General features: G+C 41.7%; 1 protein-coding gene across 3 annotated transcripts; it reads left to right on the top strand.

The window, feature by feature from the left end:
• Positions 1-1026: 1026 nt before the first annotated feature.
• On the top strand, positions 1027-26309 carry GTF2H2 (general transcription factor IIH subunit 2). 3 transcript variants are annotated; one of them, XM_054987399.1, is made up of 17 exons: positions 1027-1197; positions 2336-2423; positions 2524-2601; positions 3840-3876; positions 4168-4254; positions 4953-5003; positions 6501-6530; positions 7027-7081; positions 8288-8393; positions 10090-10180; positions 10674-10761; positions 11717-11824; positions 16249-16312; positions 18356-18459; positions 20544-20646; positions 24701-24740; positions 25928-26309. In XM_054987399.1, exons 2-17 carry the CDS (start codon positions 2368-2370, stop codon positions 26045-26047), a joined length of 1218 nt encoding a protein of 405 aa, XP_054843374.1. In that variant the 5' UTR covers positions 1027-1197; positions 2336-2367; the 3' UTR covers positions 26048-26309. The 3 variants fall into 3 exon arrangements, with proteins under 3 accessions (XP_054843374.1, XP_054843376.1, XP_054843375.1); XM_054987400.1 differs by lacking the exon at positions 1027-1197 and adding an exon at positions 1284-1362; XM_054987401.1 differs by lacking the exon at positions 6501-6530.
• Positions 26310-26890: the final 581 nt, after the last annotated feature.

Below are 26890 nucleotides of genomic sequence, written 5' to 3'. Positions count from 1 at the left end.
GAGTAGAGGTGGTTTGCCATTGCCTTCATCCGCGTCTTCCTCGATGGTCTCCCATCGCAGCACAACCCTACTTAGCTCCCAAGGCTTGGGCCAAGCTGAGTTGTTCAGGCCACTTTAGGACCAAGAGCACCAAGCAGGAGACAAAGAAACCTCCTTCTAGGAATCTCCAGGGCTATTAGGGACAAGTAGATTGGATAGTGGCAGGAATATGGGAAGGAAGATTTTAGGGGTCTACCTTTCCGTGGGTCCAGCAACACTTCTAGAAGTGGCCCTTTTCTATCAAAGGGTTGTTGTCAGGATAAAATATGGGGGACCGGGTTGTCTACACCTCCCTGAGCTCCATGGAAAATGAGTGGGATAAAATTTATAAAGAAATAAATCCAGAGTAGTTAGCTGTGTTAGTCTGTAGTAGCAAAATCAAAAAGAGTCCAGTAGCACCTTTAAGACTAACCAATTTTATTGTAGCATAAGCTTTCGAGAATCACAGTTCTCTTCGTCAGATGCATCTGACGAAGAGAACTGTGATTCTCGAAAGCTTATGCTACAATAAAATTGATTAGTCTTAAAGGTGCTTCTGGACTCTTTTTGATAAAGAAATAAAAGAATTATTTTTTTCCTTTGCAGAATGGACAGCAATCTAAACCCGTTTGTTTGATTTAGACGGGAATAACAATGGGATTGTGCTGTAACACCGGAGATAAAGGTAACCGACAGGATCAAAAGTAGCGAGTAAATCTTGTGCGTACCAGACAATGCCATGTTCAAGCTTTGCAGCGGCGATTTTTGCCGCGTTTGCGCTATACTTTTTCAGGTTTTCTCCCGAATTTCAGACGAGGTATGGAACCAAACGCGGCAAAATTCGCCCGTACAAAAAAGGCCTGCTATTGCTGAACGTCAGCACGGTGTTTTTAATGCGGCTTTCCCCCAACCCCTTTCTTAGTGGAACGCTTCTTTTCGTGCTCGCGCCACTGTCGGAGGGTTTAAAGCGAACACCTCACCATAGAGAAAACCCTCCTAGCGGGAATCTGAAGCGTCTCCGCGATCTTGCTGAGCTCTATGGGAGTCCTTGCCGGGTTTCTTTCATCTTGCCCACCTCACTGTCGCGGAAAGACAAGAGGGGGCGACAAGATTCCCCCACCGCTCCGAGACGCCGCGCCCAGTTCCCGAGGCAGTTGACAGGCAGGAGTTGCTCTGAGGGTAAAAGGATTTCCTGCCTGCGAGCTCCTGTTCGTGGGACAGAGAACCTTCCCATTGCCTGACGTAGTCCTTTTCTTTAACTTGCAATTTTAGCTAAAGTAGTGTTGTGAGCTAGTAGGAGTTCGGTTTCTTCAAGAATTTTATCTGTAGACCCTCATCAAGCCGGTTTGTAATTTTCAGCTCTTGAACCGCGCCACAGCTACCCCCCAACCCCCAGCAATCTATTAATTTATTTTTATGACATTTTTAAAAAAGTTTTGTGGGCGATATATAATGTTTTACAAGTGCTCAGTATACATACATGTTGCTTGTTAATTGACTTATACTGCAGGAAAAGGCTTGTCAAAAACACAGCTTTCTAACTTGCTGGGTTCAGAGGGAAATGAGGCCAGTGATTTTTTTTTCTTTGAAAATCTTTGTACCCCGAAATTCTATCATTAATTTTCCAAAACTGGCACTGCAGATCTATATATTAGTTAGTGTTGCAGGAGGGGAATTAACTAGTATCCTCAAGTGATGGGACATGAGTTTATAAGATAGGCTTTAGCTGCCTCAGCACCCACCCCCTTTTTCACCTTCTGTAACTCTCCTGCACTACTAGTGCAGCAGGATGACCTCTTCATTTCTACAAGATTCCAATAGACCAGCACCTGCCAGGTATTGTTACAGTACAGTCCTCAGCAGAATTACAGCCTTATGGCCATTGAAGGTTTGAAGGCTGTCACTGTTCAGGATTGTGCCGTCACAGATATTCTGCATTGGTTATAGAAGGGAATAGCTTCTTTGCAGGGTCCAGTGAGACCTAATTTAAACATGATGTAGTAAGGCAAAACATCCCACCAATGCAATTTTGTATTTGCACAGCCATATGTTGTTTAAACTGTGCTGCTAATCAAGGAAAAAAACACTGTGCATTCTTGACTAGTGCACAACTCATATCCAGGCTAACCAAGTTTTTTCTAGGCAATGGAAATCCTGTGCAATGTAAATGCAAAGCCTTGTGTTGCCTTGCTGCATCATATTCAAACCAGACTACAGATATAGCCACTCAAAGGATCAAGCCTCAAGTTAGTGTGTTTGTTTTAGCTAATTATTTAAGTGTTGTTGTAAACTAAGCACAATTCTTACATTATGTCAGTGTCATAACCAGGAAGGTCTGTGCACAAAGACATGGATGACGAACCAGAACGAACCAAACGGTGGGAAGGTGGCTATGAAAGAACATGGTATGTTTGCCTTTACAACGTTCATTAAAATTGTTTTAAGTACTGCAGTCTGTGTATTGTGTGTGGTATATGTACATAATGCCACTGCATTTGCTTATAGGGAAGTACTTAAAGAAGATGAGTCTGGATCACTGAAGGCTACTATAGAAGATATTCTCTTTAAGGCCAAGAGGAAACGGTAGGCATTAAACCACATAATAGTCTTCTAAACAATTGAATGCGAGACAGGATATTCTGAAGTAAGCTGCATCCTAATGTAATTCTGCAAGGAATGGCCGAAAAGTTCTTTGTGTTCCAAAAATATGCTACTTAGACTGAAAATATTTTAGCCATCCCTTGTATGAAATTATAGCCAATCAAATGACTGCAGTAAGTCTGTGTCATTCATATATATAATATTACTTTAAAACTATAAAATGTAGTGATAGTAGTATGTAAGGTACTATGCAAAAAAAAATCTCAGTGAGATTTGAATATGTCTTGAGAAAAAGTATATGCCATAAATACATAGCATGGATATATATTTGTGTATGTCATTAAAGCTGGAGAAATGTAAATGTGCCATTTGTGAATTACTGTATTGATATGATAAATGATGTAAATGCGTGCCTCACACCTTAGTTTAAACTTGTTTTTATTCATTTATTAAAATGTTTATATTCTTTTCTGGAGTTTCAAGCTGGCTTATGTTTCTTAACTGAATGCATCACAATTTTAAACTGGCAGAATAAAACACCCAAGAAGCTCCTTCCCATACAATATACCTGCAATTTATACCCTGTAAAAAGCCATGGCAAATAAAATGGCCTCAGAACACCTCTTAAGCTTCCTGGGAGCTCCAGTGGAAAAGGCACAGGCTCTGGTTAGATCTGCAGTGCCAGTTTTGGGTGGTAGCCTGAGCATCATAGTTGAAGCATGGGATATATGGTAGGAGAGTGTCCTTTAGATATGTGGGTTCTAGGCAGTGAAGTGCTTTAAAGCTGTTAGCCAGAAACTTGAATTGGACACTGGCAGCCATTGTAGCTGTTTTATGATAGGCAAAATATGTTCCAGTCAGTTAGCCCCTGACAGTAATTGAGCTTCCATGTTCTGAATCAGCTAAAATTTCTAGATTGTCTTCAGTGGTAGCCCAACATAGAATACATTGTAATAGTCCAACCATGAGGTTGCAAAAGCATGGGTACATTGAATGGAAAGGTTTTTTGGTACCATGAATTAATTTAATTCTTACTCATCTGTTTCTGTCTTGATCAGAAATTAGTTTACCTCCCAAATTTTGGCTATGTGTTTCTATGTTAAATTTCCTTGTGGTTAATTTCTGAAGCTGATGTTAGCTTTGCAAATTGCAATGAAGTTGATGTTAGCTTTGCAAATTCAGTAATCACTAATTATGAACATAATTATTTCTTCTCCCAGAATCTTTGAACATCATGGACAAGTTCGACTTGGGATGGTAAGACTGCTTTCCCCAATTTGTTCTAAATTTTATGTAGCTGCCTTTAAACCTGCTTGCCCTGGGATGGTATAAGAGATGAAATAAGGCTGGTTCAGATGATATTAAGGACAATGATCAGACACCTTTTTTCCCCCCTGGGTTGCAGATGGTTATAAAAAGACTCAGCTACACCATCACTCAATACATTTCTTAGTTTTTGAGACAATATTTTCTTTGGACTATTATTTTTGTGTATAAAGGTATCATCTCTAAATCCATAAAATGATTTTGTTTTTTATATATATATAGATGCGCCATCTGTATATAGTGGTTGATGGATCAAGAACGATGGAAGACCAAGATTTAAAGCCAAACAGGCTAACTTGCACCTTAAAGGTATTTATGTTTTCAAAATGTATTCATCTTTCTTCACAATAGTTCTAAATCAGTACCAGTGGTAGGCAGACCACTGATATTTGAGTGATGCAGCTCAAGTTTTGAATCCCTGCTCAACCATGAAGTTTACTTTTAATTAAACACGGGGACTGGGATGTAATTTGGCAATTAAGCTTAAATTGCGTAATAACACTTGCTTATTAAAGTCAAAATTCTGTTTACATCCTATAAATCAATCACTTGCTTCAATCAATCTTACATTTTCCTAACATTTCCAGTGTGTGTGTATGTGTGCACGTGCATGCGCACGTGCTATCATGTCGCCTCTGACCTATGGTGACCCTATGAATGAATGACCTCCGAAATCATCCTATCGTTAACAGACTTGCTCAGATCTTGCAAACTGGAGTACGTGGCTTCTTTGATTGAGTCAAGCCATCTCGTTTTAGGTCTTCCTTTTTTCCTACTGCCTTCTGTTTTTCTTAGCATTATTGACTGTTCCAGAGAATCTTGTCTTCTCATAATGTGACCAACATTTCCTATATGTGCTTTTTAAATAGTAATGATTGAGCTTTAAAAACATATGTATGTTTTTGAAAGAATAGATGTAAAAATGGTTGTGAAGGTATTAATAAAGCTGTGTATCATAAAATAACTTCAGTACTCATTGTTCTAATTTAACACTTATATTTCTGTAGCTCTTGGAATATTTTGTTGAAGAATACTTTGACCAAAATCCTATTAGTCAGGTAGGTACACAAAGCTCCCAGAATCTGTTGGTTCTGGCTATAACCCATTTTTTCCTGAAAATGCTTCTTGTTTTTATATAAAATGACAAACAAAAACAAATGAAGCTGCCTAGTACTAGGACAGATCTAACAACAGCTCTTCCAGGTTTTCAGATAAAGGACTTTCCTTCTGCCTTAGTTCCTGCGAATTGAAATTGGGTTCATCTGCATGCAAAGCAAGAGCCCTTCTGGTGCATAATGGCCACTCTCTGAAACAGATTAAAATATGCAATCAAAGAACAAGCATCAGTGTAGTAGTGACTTGGAAGGAGATTATAAAGACAGAATTCAAGCAGATGTACTCTGTGGTAAGAAAATACCAGGGTCATCTCTGCAACTGGTATATACTATGCAATCTGCATATATATGCAAACCTTGTATAACTTACGTTGCTTCTGATGTCTCCAGGGAAGGGCAAAAGCTGTTGTGAAGTTTTTAATTGTTGGAATTCCTACTTTCCCCCACTTCTTGGACTTTTGATTTTGCCTGACATCCCTTTCTTCCAAGCCTGTCTTTGGAGCCATAAGAGAGATGAACTTGTCTTTTTACAAAATAAAAGCAGAGTCTTGAGTCCCTTGTGCTTGCAACATAAAACGAAATACTTCTGTAGCATGGTTATGGAAATATAACTACTAAATATTTTAAACATTTTCTTAGAAACTTCATATTTTTTACTCCATCTTGTGCCTAGCTGTAGCAGTTGGGGAAACATAGCTCTCATGAAAATGTTTGGTGAGCAGTGCCATCAGGCCGCTATACAGCTCTACTGCACCTGAGGTTAATATAATTTATTATCTGTTTTGCTGGTGCAGTCTTGGTTTATGTCTATGGGGTTAGCCATCTGCTCTTAAGAAGTCATGCTAGAGGCCATTGGTGGTATGAACTACTTTCTCCACCTTGCAACCCTGCTCATGCCAGGCTGGAGGGTAAGGCTACTTCCACACCAGCTGTTTGCTTATGGAATGGACATCATTCAGGTTTTTTGGAGAGACCAAATGATGCCGTTGCTCATCTATTACATTCTAGTGTTTTCCTTTTCAGCCTAACCTTCCCCACAGGGTTGTTGAGAGGATAAAATGGGGGGAGATGTACACCAGGCCTTGATAAAATTTTCATTGGCTCTAGGAACCAGCCCAAAAATTTAGGATCCAAATTAGTTTTTCAATCTTCAGGGTTTTGTATTTAATGAACAAATTTTCTAATAAGCACCAGCACTAAAACTAACCCTAACCTTTTCACACAATTTTATTAAACAATGACAAAAGATTTGTAATATATAAATGAATAAGAGGGTGATTCTTTACATATAAACAACAATAAGAACTTCATGCACATTTATTTTTTATGCCCCCCCCTCAATCTGATGCAAGATTTAGATTGGATCCAACCAGACTTTTTGCTCAATCTTAGTCAATTCTCTTTTACGGTTCCCATTTCATACGGCTTTTGTCCTTGCAGGGTCCTGTGAACTCCAACATGGCCTTTTGGGTAGGCAAAGGGAATCACTTCAACTCTCTTTCACCAGTGGAAAAGCTGGTTGGATCGAATAAAAGGAATCTCCCTCTGCGTGCTTTCAAACCAGTGATTCATTGATCCTATGCTGGACTTAATTTTTTTAAAAACAAGAAGGGGAGGTGGAAGGATGGAAAGAAGGGGAGGGGGAGTGGCTGAATAGACAAGAGTAGCCAGTCACAATGCAGGGGGCTGGTAGGGGGCAGGAGGGGGGGGAGAGGGTAGAACACCAGAAAAACAGAATACAGAAGATGCACAGGGAAACAGCCCATCACAAAGCCTTTTAAAAAAAAAAGTCGGGGTATAAGCGCTTCCAGGAAAGCTGCAGAAAAGCCGGAGTGACTACTTATGGCAGCAAATTGGGTCAGATGGTCATGAAAAAAATGCTGCAGTATGGGAATTGAACTGGTGAAATTGGCTAGTGCAGAAGGGGTTCTTATTATGCTATTAACTGCAGGCCTCTTTATTGCAGGTTGGCATTATTGTAACAAAGGGTAAAAGGGCTGAAAAACTGACGGAGCTGTCAGGTATGATAACTGCATTTCTTTCACACTGAGCAAAGATTAAGAACACCTCTTTCTGTGTGGACCATCATATACTTTTACCTTTTCCATCATTCTTTTGGTCTATGAATTTGCTCCTAAATGCACTTTTAAAACACAATTAACAATACATCAGTGACTTCTGGTTGTTTTGTGGATAATTAGAGTATGATCAGCATTTTTAGAAACAATTTTGTCCATAACTTTGTCTATCTTCGTTTGAATACGAACAAACTTGAGCTCTAGAAACATACTCTTTGTGGTCTATTTAAAAATGAACTGGAGGAAAACCTGTAGCTACTCATGGTATTTTTGAATGAAGCTATAGTTTGTCAAGAAAAGGCTGTGATCAACTCCAAGGACCCAGAATTCAATTTATAATACACGAAGTTAGCACAGAAGAAAATGGCAAATGATGGTGTTTTATTTACCAAATATAGGTGAAGGTATGTAAAACTATACAAATGTGGTAAAGGAGAACATCTGATTGGCTGGGGCAAAGGAGTGAGTGTGAAGGAAATTGATTTTTTGTGCTATTACTTGGTGTCTTAATCGTGTGTCTGCAGAAGAATGAATTAAATGATTTCTGAAATGGTTAAGACTTCATTGTTTGGTGGGAGGATAGGACAGAAGGAGAATTAAGTGGTGTGTGGGGTCATTTGGGTAAAGAACTGCAAGGAATGGATAGAGATGGAGTTTTTCCCTTATGTTAATTTTGTATATTCTAAGTCCAATTCTGAGCCCTTGAATTTGGATTGGAAACTTCTCTGTTGCTTTCCCTTTCTGTCACTGTTTTTGCATAAAACTAAAAATGTAATTTAGCCACTCTCAGTGTAATCCTAAATAGAGTTATTCCTTTCTAAGTCATTGAAGTTAGTGGGCTTAGAAGGAGATAACTATATTTAGTATTACACTGCTAAATATAGGCATTGGATAGGTTGTAAAAGTGAAATAACCATTTATGCATATGTATAATTTTTTGTGTTCCAGTAATATTTAATGTATCACCTTCTTATTTATCTTTGCCAAGATGTTTCTTTCTCCCTAAAAAAATATTCAAAAGGGTAACTGGCTTCGCCATAAAGCTAAAACCAACATATTGCTTACAGCAAACCATATTTGATGTCAGCCTGTTTTCATTTCAGAGTTTTTTGGATTAATTTATAGGGAATATATAATTTTTTCTTATAGGGAATCCAAGAAAACACACAGCTGCTCTGAAGAAAGCTGTAGACATGTCCTGTCTTGGAGAGCCATCGTTATATAATGCCCTAAATCTTGCCACACAGACGTTAAAGTGAGTATCTCTAGGCTACTTCAGCTTTGTACGAAAACAGAAATAGATGTTAACTCTACAATCATGCTATCGCTGATGTAGATGAAGAGTGTTATACTGAGCAGCAATATTTCATTTTAAAATGCCACATGTAAATGTTCCTGCAGGGTTGTTACTTTTGGGGTCTAACTGCATTTTCCCATCCTGTTCTCCTTTCAGGAGGTCAGAGTAGCTTACGATGTTTTCCATTCCTCAATATGTCCTCAGAACAACATTGCAGTGTAGGTTAGGCAGTAAGAGAGTAGCTGGCATTATGACTGAGTGGACTGGTGACCTGAACTCCCTTACCACAACACTATGTTGGATGTCAGGACTAGAGATGGGCACAATCCGCATTACGATCGGAAAAAACCCATGATAATGGCGATCGCGATCCGGCGGATCGTGATTGGCCACGGCCAACGATCCAGCTCTCAGGAGAGACCTGGATCAGGGCATTCGGGCTCGGATCGGGGATCCAGACACTCAGGCGCCAGCAATCTATTCCCCTGACAACGGAGCCAGGGGAATGCCTGAGTTCTGTCTGCCCTCCTTCTGTCGCCCTGGAAACCCAAATGGAAGCCCAGCTTTCCTTGATCAGCAGGGCTTCCTTCCAACCATGGAGCAGCAAAGCAGTCACAAGTTGGGAGAAGACACCCAGGGGAGGGAGGGGGAAGGGGGTGTTCTGTAGCCATGGGCACTCCAATCTCATCCCTGCAAACCCTGATAGGCAGCTCTGACGGCCAAACACAGACCTCCTGTGTTGCTGAATGGGACCTGAGGGGAGGCGGCTCATCTCCGCCTCCCCGTGCCCGCCAGGCCCGGCGGCCGCTGTCATCACCCACCTTCCCACATAATACCAGCGTGCCCTGCTTTGGCCTCCACGATCCATGATGCACGGCTTGGGAACGGGAGATGATCGGTGCAGGTCGTTAATTTGGGATCATCGTTGGCGCTGATCCACAATCCGCTGGATCGTTAAAATTTTTTGGATCATGCCCATCTCTAGTCAGGACTGTCCCACTAGGGTGTTTTTACCCACTAGATGTTTTTACCCTTCTGCTTTTGGCATTCCTTTCCTAGTGGAAATCTTCTCTAGCCATGGTTTCAAATGAGTAGCCATGTTGGTCTGTAATAGAAGAGCAAGATTCAGGAGACATACATGCACACCTTTCTCCTCTGGTTGTTTTTTAATGCTAAGAAAATATGAAGAACGCTAATCACGTATCTTCCATGTAATACGTCCCTTCGGCCGTTCTAGATTGATTTGTATCAAGCTGCAGAAATATTCTAGCAACTAATGTGTGCTGTACATATTTGGAAGAATGTGTAAGGTAGCATCCTTATGTTCTAAGATCATTTGTTTCCTCTTTTTTTGGTGTCTTCTGCCTTGGATCACTTGTAAACTATAATTTCAGCTTTTCTGAAGTTAAATAATATTGGGCTGCTAAAAGTGTCACAAAATGAGCACAGGCAGTTCCATGCTTTGTGCGTAGTCTCCTTTGTGTGCATCAGAATCCTGGAGAGTTTAAGTTTGCTGCCTTTTGCATAAGCAGGAATTAACCTTCATCTTGTCACTTTTTGTTAATTTAAAACCAGCAAGCCTCTGCCTTGGATTTGACTGTTCGGCGCCTGTTTTCATAACAAGTGTACATAAATGCTTTCTTACACTCCGCAGGCACATGCCAGGACATACAAGCAGAGAAGTTTTGGTAATATTCAGCAGTCTAACAACATGTGATCCATCTAATATATATGATCTAATTAAGGTACAGAAGTTAAAATATTTTGATCATCTAATAATTTTAAATGAATGTAAAGCTTTTCTTGACGAGATAAATAGAAAGACCTGCTTGGTTGGGGTGAATATTTGCTACAGAAGGGTTAGAAAGCTTTGCATGTTTTACAGCTCTTTAATCTCTTTAATCCCTGTGGCGCAGAGTGGTAAGCAGCAGTACTGCAGCTCAAGCTCTGCTTGCGACCTGAGTTCAATCCTGGCGGAAGCCGGGTTCAAGTAGCCAGCTCAAGGTTGACTCAGCCTTCCATCCTTCCGAGGTCGGTAAAATGAGTACCCAGTTTCCTGGGGGTAAAGTGTAGATGACTGGGGAAGGCAATGGCAAACCACCCCGTAAAAAGTCTGCCAAGAAAACATCGTGATGCGATGTTCCCCCCCATGGGTCAGTAATGACTTGGTGCTTGCACAGGGGACTACCTTTACCTTTTTAATCTCTCAGTGTATGTTTTCTTTCTTTCCTTTTATAGTGTTTAAAGGCAGTTAAAATCAGAGTGTCTGTCATAGGCCTTTCTGCTGAAGTTCGAGTTTGCACTGTACTTGCTCGGGAAACTGGTGGTATGTACGTGTATAATTATAAGAAAAGGAGGGATCAAGAGAACCACAAGCAAAACTCCTCAGTGGAAGAGCTTGCTTGTCTTTTTCTTTCACTGTTGCCCCCTCCCTCTCCAAAGGGCTCAGTCGTTTTCAGAAATGATACGGGGGGTGGGGGGGTGGGCGTGATGCAGGAGGTTGCAGCGGGAGTGAATGGGAAGTGCCTTCTGTTCTTGCAAGGCTGTTTCTGGATCCAGCTCAATAAATCTGCACATAAGCAAATGGGGCGATGATCATATGTAGGTTCTGGATTCCAGTGTTTACTGATGTTCTGTTTCTTGTTTCCCCGTGACTTCTAAATTTCTGATTGGAAGCCATATTGTAAAGCAGCTTAATTGTTTAATGATTTATGTCAGGTAATTGGTATGCTATTTAATTTGTTCTACTTGAAATGAAATCTAAACTTGGGGACATTGTTTTTAATTGTCTATGCAGTAAAAGTTAAACTTTCCTTATAGCCAGAATATTTAGACAATGGAAAACGGCGGTAGGGAACAGATGGTAACGTATCTTTATAAAATAAAATGAAGAAAAGAAACTGCCTAAATTGTTAAAATCAAAGGAAGTAATATATATTTTACACAAATAGTTCTGTTGAGGATCATCCAAATTATTCTTTACTTCAAAATCAAAAGCCTCTTCCTTTGCATGTTAACAAGAATTGCAATTGGTATATTACATATTGTAAATTGGCCTAGAAAACAAGTTTGCAGGTTACTGGCTAACGAACAATTTCATTAGCTCGTTTTCCCAAACATTACTAAATTAATAATTTATAACTTAAAAGAGGGGGGAAATCCACTTGGTTTTGTCAGATTTCCTAATTAGTCGCCTGAAGACAAGTGTGTGACTGTGTAAAAGGCTGCTTTCACTACACTTCTCAGCAGACCAAAACTTTCTATTCTTCCTTGTGTGGCAGGAACCTATCATGTAATTTTAGACGAAAGTCATTATAAGGAGCTCCTGATGCAGCATGTCAGTCCACCACCAGCATGTTCAAGTTCTGAAAGCTCCCTTATTCGAATGGGTAAGAAATGTATTTTCTTTTCTTTTTTCTTTTTTTTTTTTTTTACAATTCAAAACAGATTTATTGATTAAGGTTGGCTATGGGCATAGCAGGGATACAGTACAAAGGGAAACAACATTTGCTTATAACAAGTAGTTTGTACTGTTAAAGGGCTATGAGATCAGATTAATTTTCCTTTATAGTTATCAATGATTACCTGACTATTTTTAAACTGTATGACTGCAAATGTAATTTGAGTGTATGCAGAGTTTTACTACTGGGACAAGTTCCTTCCTGAGGCATATCAAAACTTCAAAACAGTTCGGATGATGTATTTTATTTTCCAAATATTTTGCATTTAAATGTTCCTGACAACATGGAGCAATCTAATCATGTGTCATGTGACAGACTTAAAAGAAAACAAAGCTGGAGGATTTTGCTTGTGGTTTGCGGTTGAAAGTAATTTGATATAATTGGTCTGTTATTACTATGCGTACTGAATATATCACAATTGACTTGCAGCACAGTTATTTAGAGCATTTGATTAAGATATTTACTGCAGATCACCTAGGATTACAATTTATATGTAACATGTATCCAATCTTCTTCATCTACATCAGTGATAGCCACTTAATGGTTCAGGAGTCAAATGCGGCTCTTTGATAGCCCACTTCTGACTGCATTCCCCTATGTCATACACAAGTTCCCAGAAGGATAAAAATGGGGTGATAGATGATCATTTGTAGGGATTAGTTTCCAGTATTTGCAGATGTCGTGTTTCTCATTTCCCTGTGACTTCTAAATTTTTTATTGCAAGCCATATTGCAAAGCAACTTAATTGTTTAATAACTTGTACCTTGATCGTTTGTACCTTGAAACACTCTCTGTTGGAGGGACTGGAGGGTGATTAAGTTGTAAATTTCCCTGAGCTGCAGGCCTTGTGCCACAGATGGAAGTAAAAAGCCCATCCTCTTTGGTGACTTCCCTCTCCTTCATTACAGCCCCTGCTCTCTGATCTCAGCACCCAGGCCATTGTCAGGAGGAGAGAAACCAGGCTGTAAAGAAAAAGAGTCCAGTAGCACCTTTAAGACTAACCAATTTTATTGTAGTATAAGCTTTCGAGAATCACAGTTCTCTTCGTCAGATGCATGGAGGGCCAAAAGAAACTGGTCAGATATAGAGGAGGAGAGGGGAGGGTGGGGTAGATGCAAACATCTCCTTCTGATATGGAGATCAGTTTGCTTCTGTATGTGGGATATTGGTGTATATCACAGTATATCACAGTAGGAGTCTCAGGATACATGGACTCTATCCTCAGGCCCTATGCCACCAGCTCACCCAGCTATTTACGGGACACCACTGACTTCCTCAGGAAAATACAGTCCATTGATAACCTACCAGATGACACCATCCTAGCAACCATGGATGTGGAGGCTTTATACACCAATATCCCACGTGCAGATGAACTGCAAGCCATAAGGAATATTATCCCGGACAAAACCACAGCACGCCTCGCCACTGAACTTTGTCACTTCGTACTCACTCACAATTACTTCGAATTTGGTGACAGCTTATATCTACAGGTTAATGGCACAGCCATGGGCACGCATGGCACCACAATACGCTAACATATTCATGGTGGACTTGGAGCAATGCTTCCTCAGCTCCCATCCACTGGAACCACTACTATACTTAAGATTCCTGGATGACATCTTCATCATTTGGATGGGAAGGAAGCCCTTGAGAGATTTCATCAGGACTTCAGCAACTTTCACCCTACTATCAACCTGAGCCTGGACCACTCTACACAACAGGTACACTTCCTGGACACCACTGTACAACTACATAATGGACGGATAAATACCACCTTATACCGGAAACCAACAGACCGATACTCATATCTACATGCCTCCAGCTACCACCCTAAACATACCACTCGGTCTATTGTCTACAGCCAAGCCTTACGTTACAACCGTATCTGCTCCAATGCTCTTGATCGAGACTCCCACTTAAGAGATTTACAACAAGCATTTTTGGGGCTACAGTACCCACCAAATGAAGTGAGGAAACAAATCAACAGGGCCAGACTAGTACCCAGAAACAGCCTGCTCCAGGACAAACCTAAAGGAACTAACAACAGAACACCACTGGTTGTCACCTATAGTTCCCAGCTCAAACCCATCCAACGTATCATCAGTGAGCTACAACCCATCCTGGAAAATGATACCTCTCTCTCAGAAGCCCTGGGTGGAAGACCTTTCCTTGCCTACAGACAGCCCCCCAACCTTAAACGACTTCTCACTCACAACCATGTATCGGCCAGCAGAGTCACCAGCACAGGTACCAGGCCCTGCAACAGACCCAGATGCCAGCTCTGCCCCTATATCTACCCAGGGAATACAATTACAGGACCCAATGGCATCAACTACACTGTCTCTGGCTCTTACAGCTGCTCATCCTCCAATCTGATATATGCCCTCATGTGCCAACAATGTCCTTCTGCTCTGTACATTGGACAAACCAGCCAACCTCTACGCAAAAGAATAAATGGACACAAATCTGACATTAGAAATGGAAACGTCCAAAAACCAGTGGGAGAACACTTCAATCTACCAGGACATTCCACCAAAGACTTAAAGGTCACTGTAGTTCAACAGAAACCTTTCAAAAACAAAATCCACCGGGAAGCTGCTGAATTGGAATTCATATGTAAGTTTGACTGTGTCAAGCTGTGACTGAATAGGGACTATGAATGGTTATCTCATTATCACAGGTAACTGATTTCCTTTACAGAGGCGGGGTCAGGGGGAGTCCAGTCGTACCTGGCGTGCGCTTTCGAGGATCACAGTTCTCTTTGTCAGATGCATCTGGCGGGGAGAGCTGTGGTTCTCGAAGGCTTGTGCTGCAGTGGAATTGGTTGGTCTTGGAGGTGCTGCTGGACTCTTTTTGATTTTGCTACTACAGACTAACATGGCTAACTCCTCTGAACCTTTACAGAAGCAAACTGATCTCCATATCAGAAGGAGCTGTTTGCATCTGCATATCAGAAGGAGATGTTTGCATCTACCCCACCCTCCCCTCTCCTCCTCTATATCTGACCAGTTTCTTTTGGCCCTCCATGCATCTTACGAAGAGAACTGTGATTTTCGAAAGCTTATGCTACAATAAAATTGGTTAGTCTTAAACTTGCTACTGGACTCTTTTTGATTTTGCTACTACAGACTAACACGGCTAACTCCTCTGGATCTCTGGCTGTAAAGAAGAGAATATAAAACCACTACCATCCTGCCAGCCCCCTGGGGTGGGTGGGGGGGGACCAGCTAGAGTGATGTAGTGATGGTTTTACTTTCTTTTGTAAGCAGCCAACATGCCCTCCTCTGGGTGCCTTGACAGTCTCACTCGCTTGCCTGTCCTGCTGTGCCTTATGCTGAGGAGAGAGCAGGAAGGCAGAGAGGGAAGCCGGCCACTCACTCCAGATCCCCAGGGTTCAGCATGGGTGGGGAGACGATGCTACGTGGCGAAGGAACTTTGATCATTTAAAGTTGTTATCATTATATATTTAATATTAACAGTTATATATTTGTACTTTTGGTGAGGGCATACAGTAGTCATGTGGCTCTTTGGGTTGATGGTAATACATATAAGCTAATTTTGGTCAATCTTAAGTCTGCTTTGATGTAATATAACTGCAATACATTTAAAACAAATAGGGCTCAGTTTCTGAAGATGCACTCCAGACCTTGGGTCGACTGTCATCAAGGAGTGAGCCAGAGAAGAGGCGTAAAAGCAGTGTGTATAAAAGCAGGGGGAGTACCAGTTGGCAGCTGGCTCTGCCCGTCCTCAGAAGAAAGATGCTGGATGGGTCAGAGAGCTCACTGGCCACAACAGAAACGACACCCTGAGACTTCTTCCATCACCATGAAACAGGCTTTCATGTTTTCCTTTCCCATTTGAATTAAGGACATATTTTCTGTTATACAAAGTGAGGAATAGCTTAGCCCAGAGTGCATGTTATCTATTGGGTTGGATCCTGTGGTAATTTCCATGGATGGAAAAAGTTTCCATCCTCACAACAGATTCTGTCACCTATCTTGTCCTGCTGTAGGCCAAAATCCTCTTGAATTGCTGATCCTGGGGTACAGGGGACCCATAGGAGCAGCATGAGGGATGAGTTGAAGGTCTGCAGTGAAGGAAGAGAGTTGAAAAAACATCCCCCTTTCCCTTCCATTAGTGGAAATCTGTTGCATCCAACTCAATAAAGAAAAGACTGTTGAATTACAAAGCACTAATGTATTGTTTACAGTTTTCTGAAAAGTTAAAGGATGTCAGTTATCATCTTGGTTCCTAGGATATTTCACTCCATGTTGCAGTATGTGAATGCAGACACAGAGGCACTGGGGAAAACCAGGCTTTGTAATAATTTGGTTTCTTTTCTTCTTCCTTAGGCTTTCCTCAGCACACTATTGCATCGCTTAGTGATCATGATGCAAAACCATCATTTAGCATGGCGTGAGTAAAATGTGTCCGTGGTAGATGGTACCTGAGCCATATTCACAAAAATACATGAGAGCATGTGTGTGCAGCCTAGTGTGTGTGCAGCCTAGGGTTGCCATTCCCCTGGTGGGGGTGGAGGCAGGGGCGGTGCCAGAGTTTCTGGTGCCCATGGCTGGGCACACGCGCACACCATGCTGCGTGATGACATCACGTGTGACGTTATCACACAGGGTGCGCTGTGAGCTGGCCCCATTGCTGCGGCGGGAGGCTGGGATGGCGCACGGCCCCTCCCATCTCTCCCACTCGGTTGCCCTGCGCTGCCCCAGACACCTGCTGCGCCCGGCCCGCGGCTGCTGCGCCCGGCTGGGGGCTTGTGCTGGCAGCGGCGGCAGCGTGGGGCAGGAGGGCTGGGAGGCTGCAGCAGCTGCAGCTTCTCATTCCTCCTGCTCAGCCCCCAGCGCCTCCTCCGGCGCCCCCTCCAGCTCCCCAGTGCTCACAGCAACCGCCTACCTGGCCTCAATGGGCGTGCCAGCCCTGGGTGGGGGATCCCGCCCACTGCCCCCCACCACTCACCTTTCCAGCAGAGGGGAAAGACCTCCAGGGCATGCTCCCAGAATGGTGCAATGACATCACTCCTGGGAGTGATGTTATCACACCGCACCAGTAGCACTCACATGCAAAGCATGCATGCGCTCCCAGGCGTGTGATGATGTCACTTCCTGGAAGTGACATCATCGCACAGGCCTAGGAGCGTATGTGCACTTGAAGAGGAAAAGGAAGGTAAATGCCGGTTTTGCCTCCCTCTTGCCAGGAGGGTAAGGGGACCTGGCAACCCTATGCACATCTTCCTTTGAAGTCTCTGGTTTAGCTGCTGTAGGAGTGGAAGAAGTGAGTTGATACTTGTTTAGCAGAACAGCTGTTTGTCTCTTCAGATGCAGTGGTGGAAACTTCTGTTTGTGCAGGCATTATCCCCCCACATGCCTACATTTTTGGTTGTTTGTTGCCTTGAATACTGCCTAAGTACTGCTCTTTCAAAATCATAAATCTGCAAATTATGTTTTAGAACTCAAGTGACTTTCCTTCTCATGTTGCTTCTCCAAGGCCCTGTGTTGCAATAGCAAACAGCTATGCATTCAGTACAGGTGCTGCCTAAGGACACCTGATGATATACCTCAGGTGACAGTTTTTGAGGGGCAGAACTCACCCTCCATCTAAGAGATGAAGGGAGAGAAGCAGCATCTGCTCCAAGTCCTCTTTAAAATCAGTTCAGCAATCTGTTTATAGTGCTTCTTAAACACTTGCAAATTTCTTTCCTTGTTCTAGAGTATGGCCATAATTCTGGTTGCCTAAGCAACTGGAATATTCACCAGGGTTGCCTCAGCCACCAGAATGATGGCCAAACCTTTATTTATTCAATCTCTTTAAAAATATCGATATCCCACTTTTCTTCCAATCAAAGGGACTCAAAGAGGCTTACATCATTAAAACTAGCTAAAATCTCATTCTTGCTAACCTGAATACAGGAACCGATAATAATCCTTAGTGGGATGATAGGAGCTGCCTTGTGGGCAGATAGGAGTGGAAATGGTTCTGCAGAAATAAACGTCCTAGATTGTGAAGGGCTTTAAAGATTAACACAAGCATCTTCAATTGAACACAGAAAAAATTGACACCCATTGTAGTGATTTTAACTGTCAGCAATCTAGCAGCCACATTCTGCAGCAATTGTAGCTTTCTTGTTACCTTCAAGGGCAGCCCCATGTAGAGCATTTTACCGTAGCCCAGTCTTGAGGTTACTGAACCATGGATCTTGCAAAAGGAAAGAATCTTATGAGTTCTCAGTGCCCTTTAAGGCATATGTAGCTCACTGGACTGATTTTAATGAAGCCTGGAGAAATGATAGGAGCGTTATCTGCTTGGGTGGAGGCAATGGTAGAAATGGAGGAGAGGTTGAGTGGCAGCAAAATGTATTGAACCAGTGCTGCATGCACTTGCTGTTCTGTACATGCTAAACATTTCTGTTTCACATTTTTTAGAAAACTGTGTTGTTCTTTATAGGCACCTGGAAAACAGTAGTGAACCAGGTCTTACTCTGGGAGGGTATTTCTGCCCCCAGTGCAGAGCCAAATACTGTGAGCTTCCTGTGGAATGCAAAGTTTGTGGTGAGTAAGAGTGTATTTAATTTACTCACTAACAGAAATACTTTTTAGAGTAGGAGCAGAAAAACAGGCCACGGAACTTGAGACTTTCAAGATTAGTGTATATGTGGGGAAAATATAAGTGAAATAAGGAACTGACATTGTGGGTATGATGCGAGCTTTCTTACATATTCAAAGATCTGTAGTTGATTGGGAATGGTCAGTACAGGTGAAAAACAGGGATCTGTCCATGTGATAGAGTATGTTACTTGTAATGCTACATGAGATTCAGCTCATTAGATGTCTTATGACTGGTCAGCTGTTGAAAAATTTCGCTGTGTAGTTGGTCAGATTTATTATGCTAAAAGTGGACAGTTTTTCATGCTGCAGTTTAAATTTACCAGGACAAAGTGACATCTCAGTTACTCTGCGGGGTACCTATTGGATCACCAGATATAATCAAAATATAGAGAAAATAAATACTTGCTTTCTCATTTTCAGTCTCCCTAAAGTTGCAGTTAAAGCAGTAATGAGTCTCAATCTGATTGGCAGCCATTAGTGTGGTATCTGCTACATATTTTTGGCTGACTATTCTCAAGACCCACTCTCGAGTTATGCCTCTTTAATGACCGAGGATGTATTTAAGAGTAAATGGAGGAAAGTAATAACCAATTAAATATATTGTTTGGGGTTCTCTGTTCCTGTGATTTAGAAAAGACTTGGGTACGAGTTAAACAAAGAACTGGCAGTATAATATATCTGTTTCCAAACTGGTTCAACAAATCTACAAAATAGAGCTAGGAACACACAAGGCTGATCTTTCTGCATCTAAGTGCCCCACTGAACTTGATGGCCTTAGGTTGCTAGGCAATAACAACTATATTTCTGAGCCTTCCAAGCCTTGGTTTCTGTAAAGCAAAGCCATGGTGGGGAGCAGGGAAGCAGGGAGGCCAAAATCGCTCTGAAAAAGTCCCGTCTCCGTCTCCATTGTGTCTCTGAAAGAGGAGAACTAGCTAGGGAATCAGGCCCAGTGGCAATGACTAGAGACTCACTACCCACACCACTTGGTATGACTCAGCCCCAGCGGCGGCCACTATGCAATTGGGCCAGATGTTTCCTGGAGAGAGGCTGCCAGGGGAAGAGAAGGAAGGAAATCTGAGGACAAGATAGATTGGCTGGTAGGTAGGAAAAAGAGAAGAAAGAGGTAAAACAGGAGAGGTTGTGGGGGCTGCTAGGGAAGAGAAAGAGGAAATAGTGGCGCAGGAGATGCAGGGGAAACTAAGATGTCCCTGCAAGGCCTTGGACGTCGCCATCTTGTAGATCATCAGATTATGTACTGTGGCACATACGTTCTTCTCCTGTAACTCTAAATCTAAATCTCTTGCCTATTTCAGAAAACTGCAGATTCTCGAAAGTGTTTCTGAGCCCCAAGTAGTGGAGAGCTTTTACATGACCATACTGCAGCATTTTATTATTTTACTATTTAACAATTTTTGTCCCTTTGGTGCTGAGAACTTAGACTGTAGCCCGTATGCTGTTCTTGATAGAGTTAGAGAGAAAATTATTTCCACTTTCTAAGCTGTTTTGCCAGGTCACATGGTGGAAGATGTGAATATCTTGCTGGGGATAATGTTGTTACTGCTAGAGTGGCCATGTTTATAAAAGAAGCCATAAGAAAATAATAAAAGCCTAGCTGAATCAAAACACTGTTCCATTCAGTCCAGCATCTTGTTTAATGCTGCAGCCAGCCAGTTGCCCTGGAAGATGAACGAACAGGGCGTTAGACACAGAGGCCTTCCCTTGATGTTACTCCCTAGCACTGGTATTCAGAGGTTTATTGCCTACTGTTAGGGAAGTTCCCATTAGTCACCATTTGAATGGATCCTGGAAGGAAAGTTGTGTTTGTCTAAATAATAGAAATGAATAACTAATTGTATTGCAGAACTGAATGCAGTCAGTTTTGAATACCTTTTATGGAGGACAGAGTTTTGAAGTGTTAGTTAGAGAGATTAATATGTAATCACTGTCTTCTTTTTTTTAAGTATCTTCATTTTTTAAAGTATCTTCATTATAATTTCCAGTTAACTTCTTCTTCTTCTTTTTTTTAGGTCTTACACTCGTATCTGCACCTCATCTCGCTCGATCTTACCATCATCTGTTCCCTTTGGATGCCTTTCAGGAAGTCCCAGTGGAACAGTATAACGGAGAACGGTACGCAATTTGTGCAAGTAATGTAAATTACAGCCCCCACCCCCCTCCAAAGTTGTAATTTCCTGAACGGATTAGTCCATCAGATCTGGGAAGTTAAGCAGAGTTTACCCTGGGTAGTACTTGGATGGAAGAGAAACAAAGAAGTTCAGGGTCTATGCAGAGGCAGGCAATGGCAGACCACCCCGGTTCATCTCCTGCCTTGAAAACCCTATGGACTAGTTGCCATAAGGTGGCTGGATCTTGATGGCACTTCACACACACAAGCTGTAATTCAGTAAATTGGTAGTTCCACTTAGTTTAATATTTCCAGCATGTAACTCGTTAACTGCTTGATCTGCATACTCAAGCAGGTTTTCTGGAGAGGCGGCATAGAAATTTTCTAAATAAATACTGACCATAATAACTTTGTCAACACATGACAGATAAGAGCAAACTTTTTTTGTCTCGACAGCTGCAAACACTAAATCATAAAACTGCTTTTGAAAATCTTGTGAAGAATATCAAACATTATCTCAAAATTGCTTTTAACAATCAAAATGGTTTGATACTTATTTTTGCTTCGGCAGAGATCGCAAGAAAGCACACGTGTACTGTTGTATCTTATGGACTGCTATAGTTTTCTGGTGGTCCTGTTAGGTTCATATACACATGTTGCTACTTGGAAAAGATGGGAAACTGTCATTTTATTTAAAACTAGCTTAAAAGTGTGGTATTTTTTGAAATAACAGCTTTTAAGTACCCACTACAATGAGCAAATTGGAGTCTGCTGTGATAAATCGGGTCCTTTGTAGAGAGACATGACTGAGACCATGCCTTCTGACCATAATCTGAGTAAGCAGTATCTGGAATGCTTATAGATCAAAGATTTTGATCCTTTATGTTTAGAGGGTACGTTCAGATGTCACAATAAATGTTTATAAACCATGGACTGATGAACCCCAAATAGTTGTGCAGTTCATATGCTACAACTAAAATCACCACTAGCTATATGTTTTAGTTTGCAATTGTAGTTTAGTGCCTGCCAACAAACCAGGGTTTATCATTCTTTTTGGCTGGCACTGAACTAAGATTGCGAACTAGAGCATATAGCTAGTGGTGTTTGTTGTAGCATTTGAATACACAACCAGCAGTTCACTGAGTACCACTGCCACTTGTAGCAGCCTGACCACAGAGTTTACAGTATACAAAGGAAGTTTTCCTTACAGGGAGGTACAGCTGTGCACCGAGAAAACTCATTACAATTTCTGATCCCGGCTAGGTGTCTGTGTGTGATTTTTACCATGATTGCTTATTACCAGGTAGGATATTACTGGTTCAGGAGTCAAATTGGTGTGCTTTTTCTTTGGAACCATTATTTTCAATGGAGAATCTATTTAAGGATCTGAAGCAGCTGTTTATAAAGTTAATGGCAAATTTGCACGGAACACAGTCTGCCCTCTAATCTAAAGACCTTCTTAGTTTCAAGCAAATTGAACAAAGGGATTGATTTTACAGACCCCTGAAATAGGTCCCTCTCTGTGCAGCCACACTTTTCTCTCTACAGATTCCTAAAATGGTGACAGCCTAGCAGGAGAGCTCTGGACACATATTGGCATTTTAAAAAACAACAACCAAACACCTGTCTCCTTTCATTCCATTTTCCTACTCTTACAGTAGCTAACAATAAAAATGTTTACTTTTCTTCTGAAAACTCTCCATTTGCTGTGCTTCCCTGTTGTGGTCTGTTTGTTCACCAGAGTAAGGAAGGAGATTGGCAGCTTTTCCATTATTCTCTGTGGGGAACTTTGGGGAAGCTGGAAGGCTGTTTTTCAGTCAACCAAATGACACCAAAAATGCAAGGGTGCAACTACTGTCTGATCTCTAAAGCCCACTAAAGACTACCCAAGTTTCAAGCAAATTGTACCACCTGTTCCAATTATGTGGCCTCTGGTTCCTCTAGGTTTTCTACTTTCAGAGGGAAATTCCTGCAAAGGAGGAGGGACGGAGAAGGCAGCTTTCTGCAGCTTGGGATTGGCAGGGAGTGCTCTCTGCCAATTTTTTTTTTTTTTGAGGTGGGGGTTTCATAATTCCCAAGCATCTTGGATTTGTGTTACCATTCCAGAAAATCAAACTAAAGATTTGAAACAGCAGTTTCCATGTATATCTTCCGCTTGGGAATTTCATTACGCACACCCAGACTGGGAGGCAGGAAAGAAGGCAGTAAGCAGACATGCCAGGTTCAGAAACAAAGTAGGATTTGTTATTTATATCCAATAAATAACCAGAATTTGAGTTCAGTGGCACGTTAGAGACCAACAAGATTTTCATGTTATGAGTTTTTGAGAAGGGTATTTATTTTATTTATTTTTTATTTGATTTGATTTATATTCTGCCCTCCCCACAGATGGGCTGAGGGCGGCTAACAACATTTAAAAAATACATTAAACATCACAAAACCATACAATCAATAATAATTTTTTAAAAAATCATTAAAATAGTCCAGGAGCAGGCTATTTAAACAAATATTGGGAGTCCGTATATGGGCATAGAAGATGGCTGAGGGCAGCCCCAGAAAAAGTGGTGGTCTTAGATGGAAGAAGGAGGACACCTGCTGGCACTCAGCCAAAGGCCCGGCAGAACATCTTCGTTTTACAGGCCCTGAAGAACTGTAACAGGTCCCACAGGGCCGGGATCTCCAGTGGGAAAGCATTCCACCAGGTCGGGGCCAGGGCAGAAAAAGCCCTGTTCCTGGTTGAGGCCAGACGGATGTCCTTTGGGCCGGGGACCACCAGGAGTTGCTTGTCTGCAGAGCACAACACCCTGCAGGGGACGTAATGGAAGAGGTGGTCCCGCAGGTATGCAGGTCCCAGTCTGTGAAGGGCTTTAAACACCAAGGTGAACACCTTGAACCGGATCCAGAACTTCACTGGGAGTCAGTGCAGCTGGCACAGCACAGGATGAATGTGCGCTCAGATTGGCGTTCCAGTAAGGACGCGTGCCACTGCATTCTGGACCAGCTGTAACTTCCGGGTCAGGCCCAAGGGTAGCCCAGCATAGAGTGAGTTGCAGTAGTCTAGCCTGGAGGTGACCATTGCATGGATTACTGTGGCCAGGTCCCGAGGCGAAAGAAAGAGTGCCAGTTGCCTGGCCTGTTGAAGATGAAAAAAGGCAGACCTGGCCCTCCATTTAAAGTGTGGCATCCAAGGTCACACCCAGGCTCCTCACTGTCAGCGAAGATTTCAATTGTACCCCGTCGAGGGCTGTGAGCCGGGTCCCCAGCTCGATCGCCCCACGACCCAGACACAGAACCTCCGTCTTCAGGGGATTCAATTTCAGGCGACTGATGTAACTATACCGTCACAGCCTCAAGACCCTTTGCCAAGGAATCCAGAGCGAGATCAGACTGGCCGTCCATCAGCAGATAGAGCTGAGTGTCATCCACATACTGGTGAAAACCCATCCCAAAGCTGCAGGCTAACCGGGTGAGGGGGCATATATAGATGTTAAATAGTATCGGGGAAAGAATCACCCGCTGAGGGACGCCACATACCAAAGAATGGCGAGCATATCCGAAGAACGGAATTTTGACTTTTTAAAATCTTACTGGTCTCTAAGGTGCCACTGGATTCAAATCCTGCTGTTCTATTGCAGACCAAAATGGCTACCTGCCTGAAACTAACCAGAATTTGTTGCACAAACAATGGTTTAAATACAGTATGTTTAAACACATGATAACTAAATGCAACCAGGGCATATAATTAGAAAGATCCCAGTTATTACCAATACAAAATAATACTTTAAAAAAAATTACTGCAAAGAGCCGGTTACTATGAATGGATTCCCAAAGAGTCAGATTCCTAGACATTTCTTCATGCTACTCCTCTTCAAAGGTGTCACTTGGCAAACTTGCTCCTTGTTTCTAGTATTTGAGAAGCCAGTTATGACTATCCAGTATCTTTCAACTGGAGTACCAACTGCTGTATAGATACTTAAACGTGCTTTAGTTGCCATAAACATGCCGTATGTATTTACTAGTCTTCCTAAAACAATTCCATAAACATTTTATCTTATATAGCTGTTGTCAAGGTTGTCAAGGAGAAATCAAAGATCAACATGTAAGTATTGAATACACAGCATACAAGTTGCATTGTATTTGTTTTCAATTAAAGCAGATAATATTGAGGAAACCTCTCTTTTGAAGAACATGCCAGTGGCCTGATTTATCTGTCAGTTTCTTAATGAAGCATCATTTGAGCTTGTCACTTTAGTCCAACAAGATTTCCAGAGTATAAGCAAAATAAGATAGAAGAGAGGAGAACTATGTAAGCCATCTTGGGTCCCCATTGGGCAGAAAGGGGGGGGGTATAAATCAAATAAATAAATTTGAGAGTCAAGCTCTCTTATGTAACAGCAGTATGCAAGTACGCAAATTGATGAACTGGCTGAAAGGAATATGATGAACAAAAAAAGTACCTCAGTTTTTCATCAGCTTTCAAAATTTAATGTCTTTTCATCTGCTTTTAAAATTAAATGTATAATGACACTTGGGCCTCGTTCACTCAAAGGTTTCAGTATGCTTAAGATAGCTCCACAACAGATAAAGAGTTGAAATTTGGTGCCGGCGTAAACACACACACTCTACTGACTAAGAGAGTGTGAACGTGGGACAATTTACGCCCAGTGATTCATACATACAGTGTGTTAGCTCAAAAGCTATCTTCCACTAGCAGAAGAGTTTTGTCAATTCTCGCCTCCTGCTGGAGTCCAGCCTCCTAGGAGCAGCATTTTGGTGGACTGCAGTAGAAAAGGGTAGGTGGAGAAGATCCACTCTGCCAGCAGAGTTCTGCCCTGAGTCTTTTGGATCCAACGCCATGTAGAATTTACCTGGTAATAGCAGCTGGACTTTCAGCTGAGAGTTCAGCCAACCTAGTCATGTAACAGAATGCGGGTTTCTGGGAGTTCTCCAATACTCTAATAAGGTAATAGAAGGAAGAGGGAATGCAGTGATAGCCAGGAGCATGTTTATGCTTGCATAATAGGAGCAATATTTAATGTACATGTACACACACTTTTTAAAAACTTGAGTTTGTCACATACTCTTTACTGCATGATCTTGTTTTCTATATAGTTATCAAATACTGCTTGATGCCAACCGCTACATACTACAGAGCTGCTAAATCAAATAATACTATGACGGCATCAAAGGCAAAGAAGAGAATCAGTGTTTAAAGTTCCTCAGTATAACTTAGTATTGTTCTGTGCTGGGATATAACACTTTTATATTTTAAATCTTTTCTCTCAGGTCTACATTTGTAATGTCTGCCGGAGCGTGTTTTGTGTGGAATGTGACCTTTTTACTCACGATACTCTGCACTGCTGTCCTGGTTGTATTCACAAGCATCCGGTTCCTCCTTGTCTATGATACCACCCATTGAGAGACTGTACTTGTTACATTCCTGTGCAAAGAGTCCACTTTATCTGCTCAGACAATGTCTTTGGCAACGTACGTTTAAACAGGAGGAAGAGCAGCTTGTGTAAATTAGTATTTTATTTTCACACCAACTCTGTAATATACATTCGCACACATTTATTTGATATTTGTAACATGTTTTTTAAAAGTATTTAATTTTCTTTGGGATTATTCTGAATAATGTGCCAAGTTTGTATTTCTGAAAATGATAAAATGGGAATCTGTACTAAAATCATGCCTTCTGTTTTCATGTTTGTTTTTAAAGATATTTCTTCAACAAGGCAAGGAGAGACTACAGTCCTTTGGTTTAAGTAAATCTATTGAAAATAGGGTGCAATTCCTCTTCTCAGCTCCTCTGGAGCTTTTATGGTGGAACAGTTCCTTATTCCCACTCTGCCTGCACTGAATGATGTCAGGTAGCCAAGAGACACACCCTCTTAGAAAACTGTTACGCTGTGTTGTATGTTTCACTGTTCACAGACTTAAAGCAGAATTTTTTAGGAAAAGTTGACTCAACTGCTCTTCATCTTCAGGCAAGAGATGGAAGTGCAGTCCATAATGCACATGATCAGCCTATTGTCCATAAGGCTGCAAGTTCTGTAAAGGATAATTTTATTAAACAGAAACACACCTATGTGATCTGAATTGGCAGACACAAGGAACACAGAGTTAAAATGCATTCTGTGACTAATTTTAATACTACACTGCATCCTTGAATAAGGAAGTAAGGCACCTTCCATTTATTTATGTATTTACATCATTTATACACCACAGGGTTGTTGTAAGGATAAAATG

Source organism: Eublepharis macularius, chromosome 8 (genome assembly GCF_028583425.1).
Source record: "Eublepharis macularius isolate TG4126 chromosome 8, MPM_Emac_v1.0, whole genome shotgun sequence".
Taxonomy (NCBI): Eukaryota; Metazoa; Chordata; class Lepidosauria; order Squamata; family Eublepharidae; genus Eublepharis; species Eublepharis macularius.
Note: the sequence above shows the minus strand (reverse complement) of the source record. Positions and strands in the feature narration are given on the sequence as shown.

Excerpts from the sequence above, each read along its gene's own strand:
- GTF2H2 (XM_054987399.1), top strand. The coding sequence starts at position 2,368 with ATGGATGACGAACCAGAACGAACCAAACGGTGGGAAGGTGGCTATGAA. Across the intron at positions 10,181-10,673 it reads ATATATATGATCTAATTAAG|TGTTTAAAGGCAGTTAAAAT; the intron begins GTACAGAAGTTA and ends TTCCTTTTATAG. Across the intron at positions 11,825-16,248 it reads AAGCTCCCTTATTCGAATGG|GCTTTCCTCAGCACACTATT; the intron begins GTAAGAAATGTA and ends CTTCTTCCTTAG.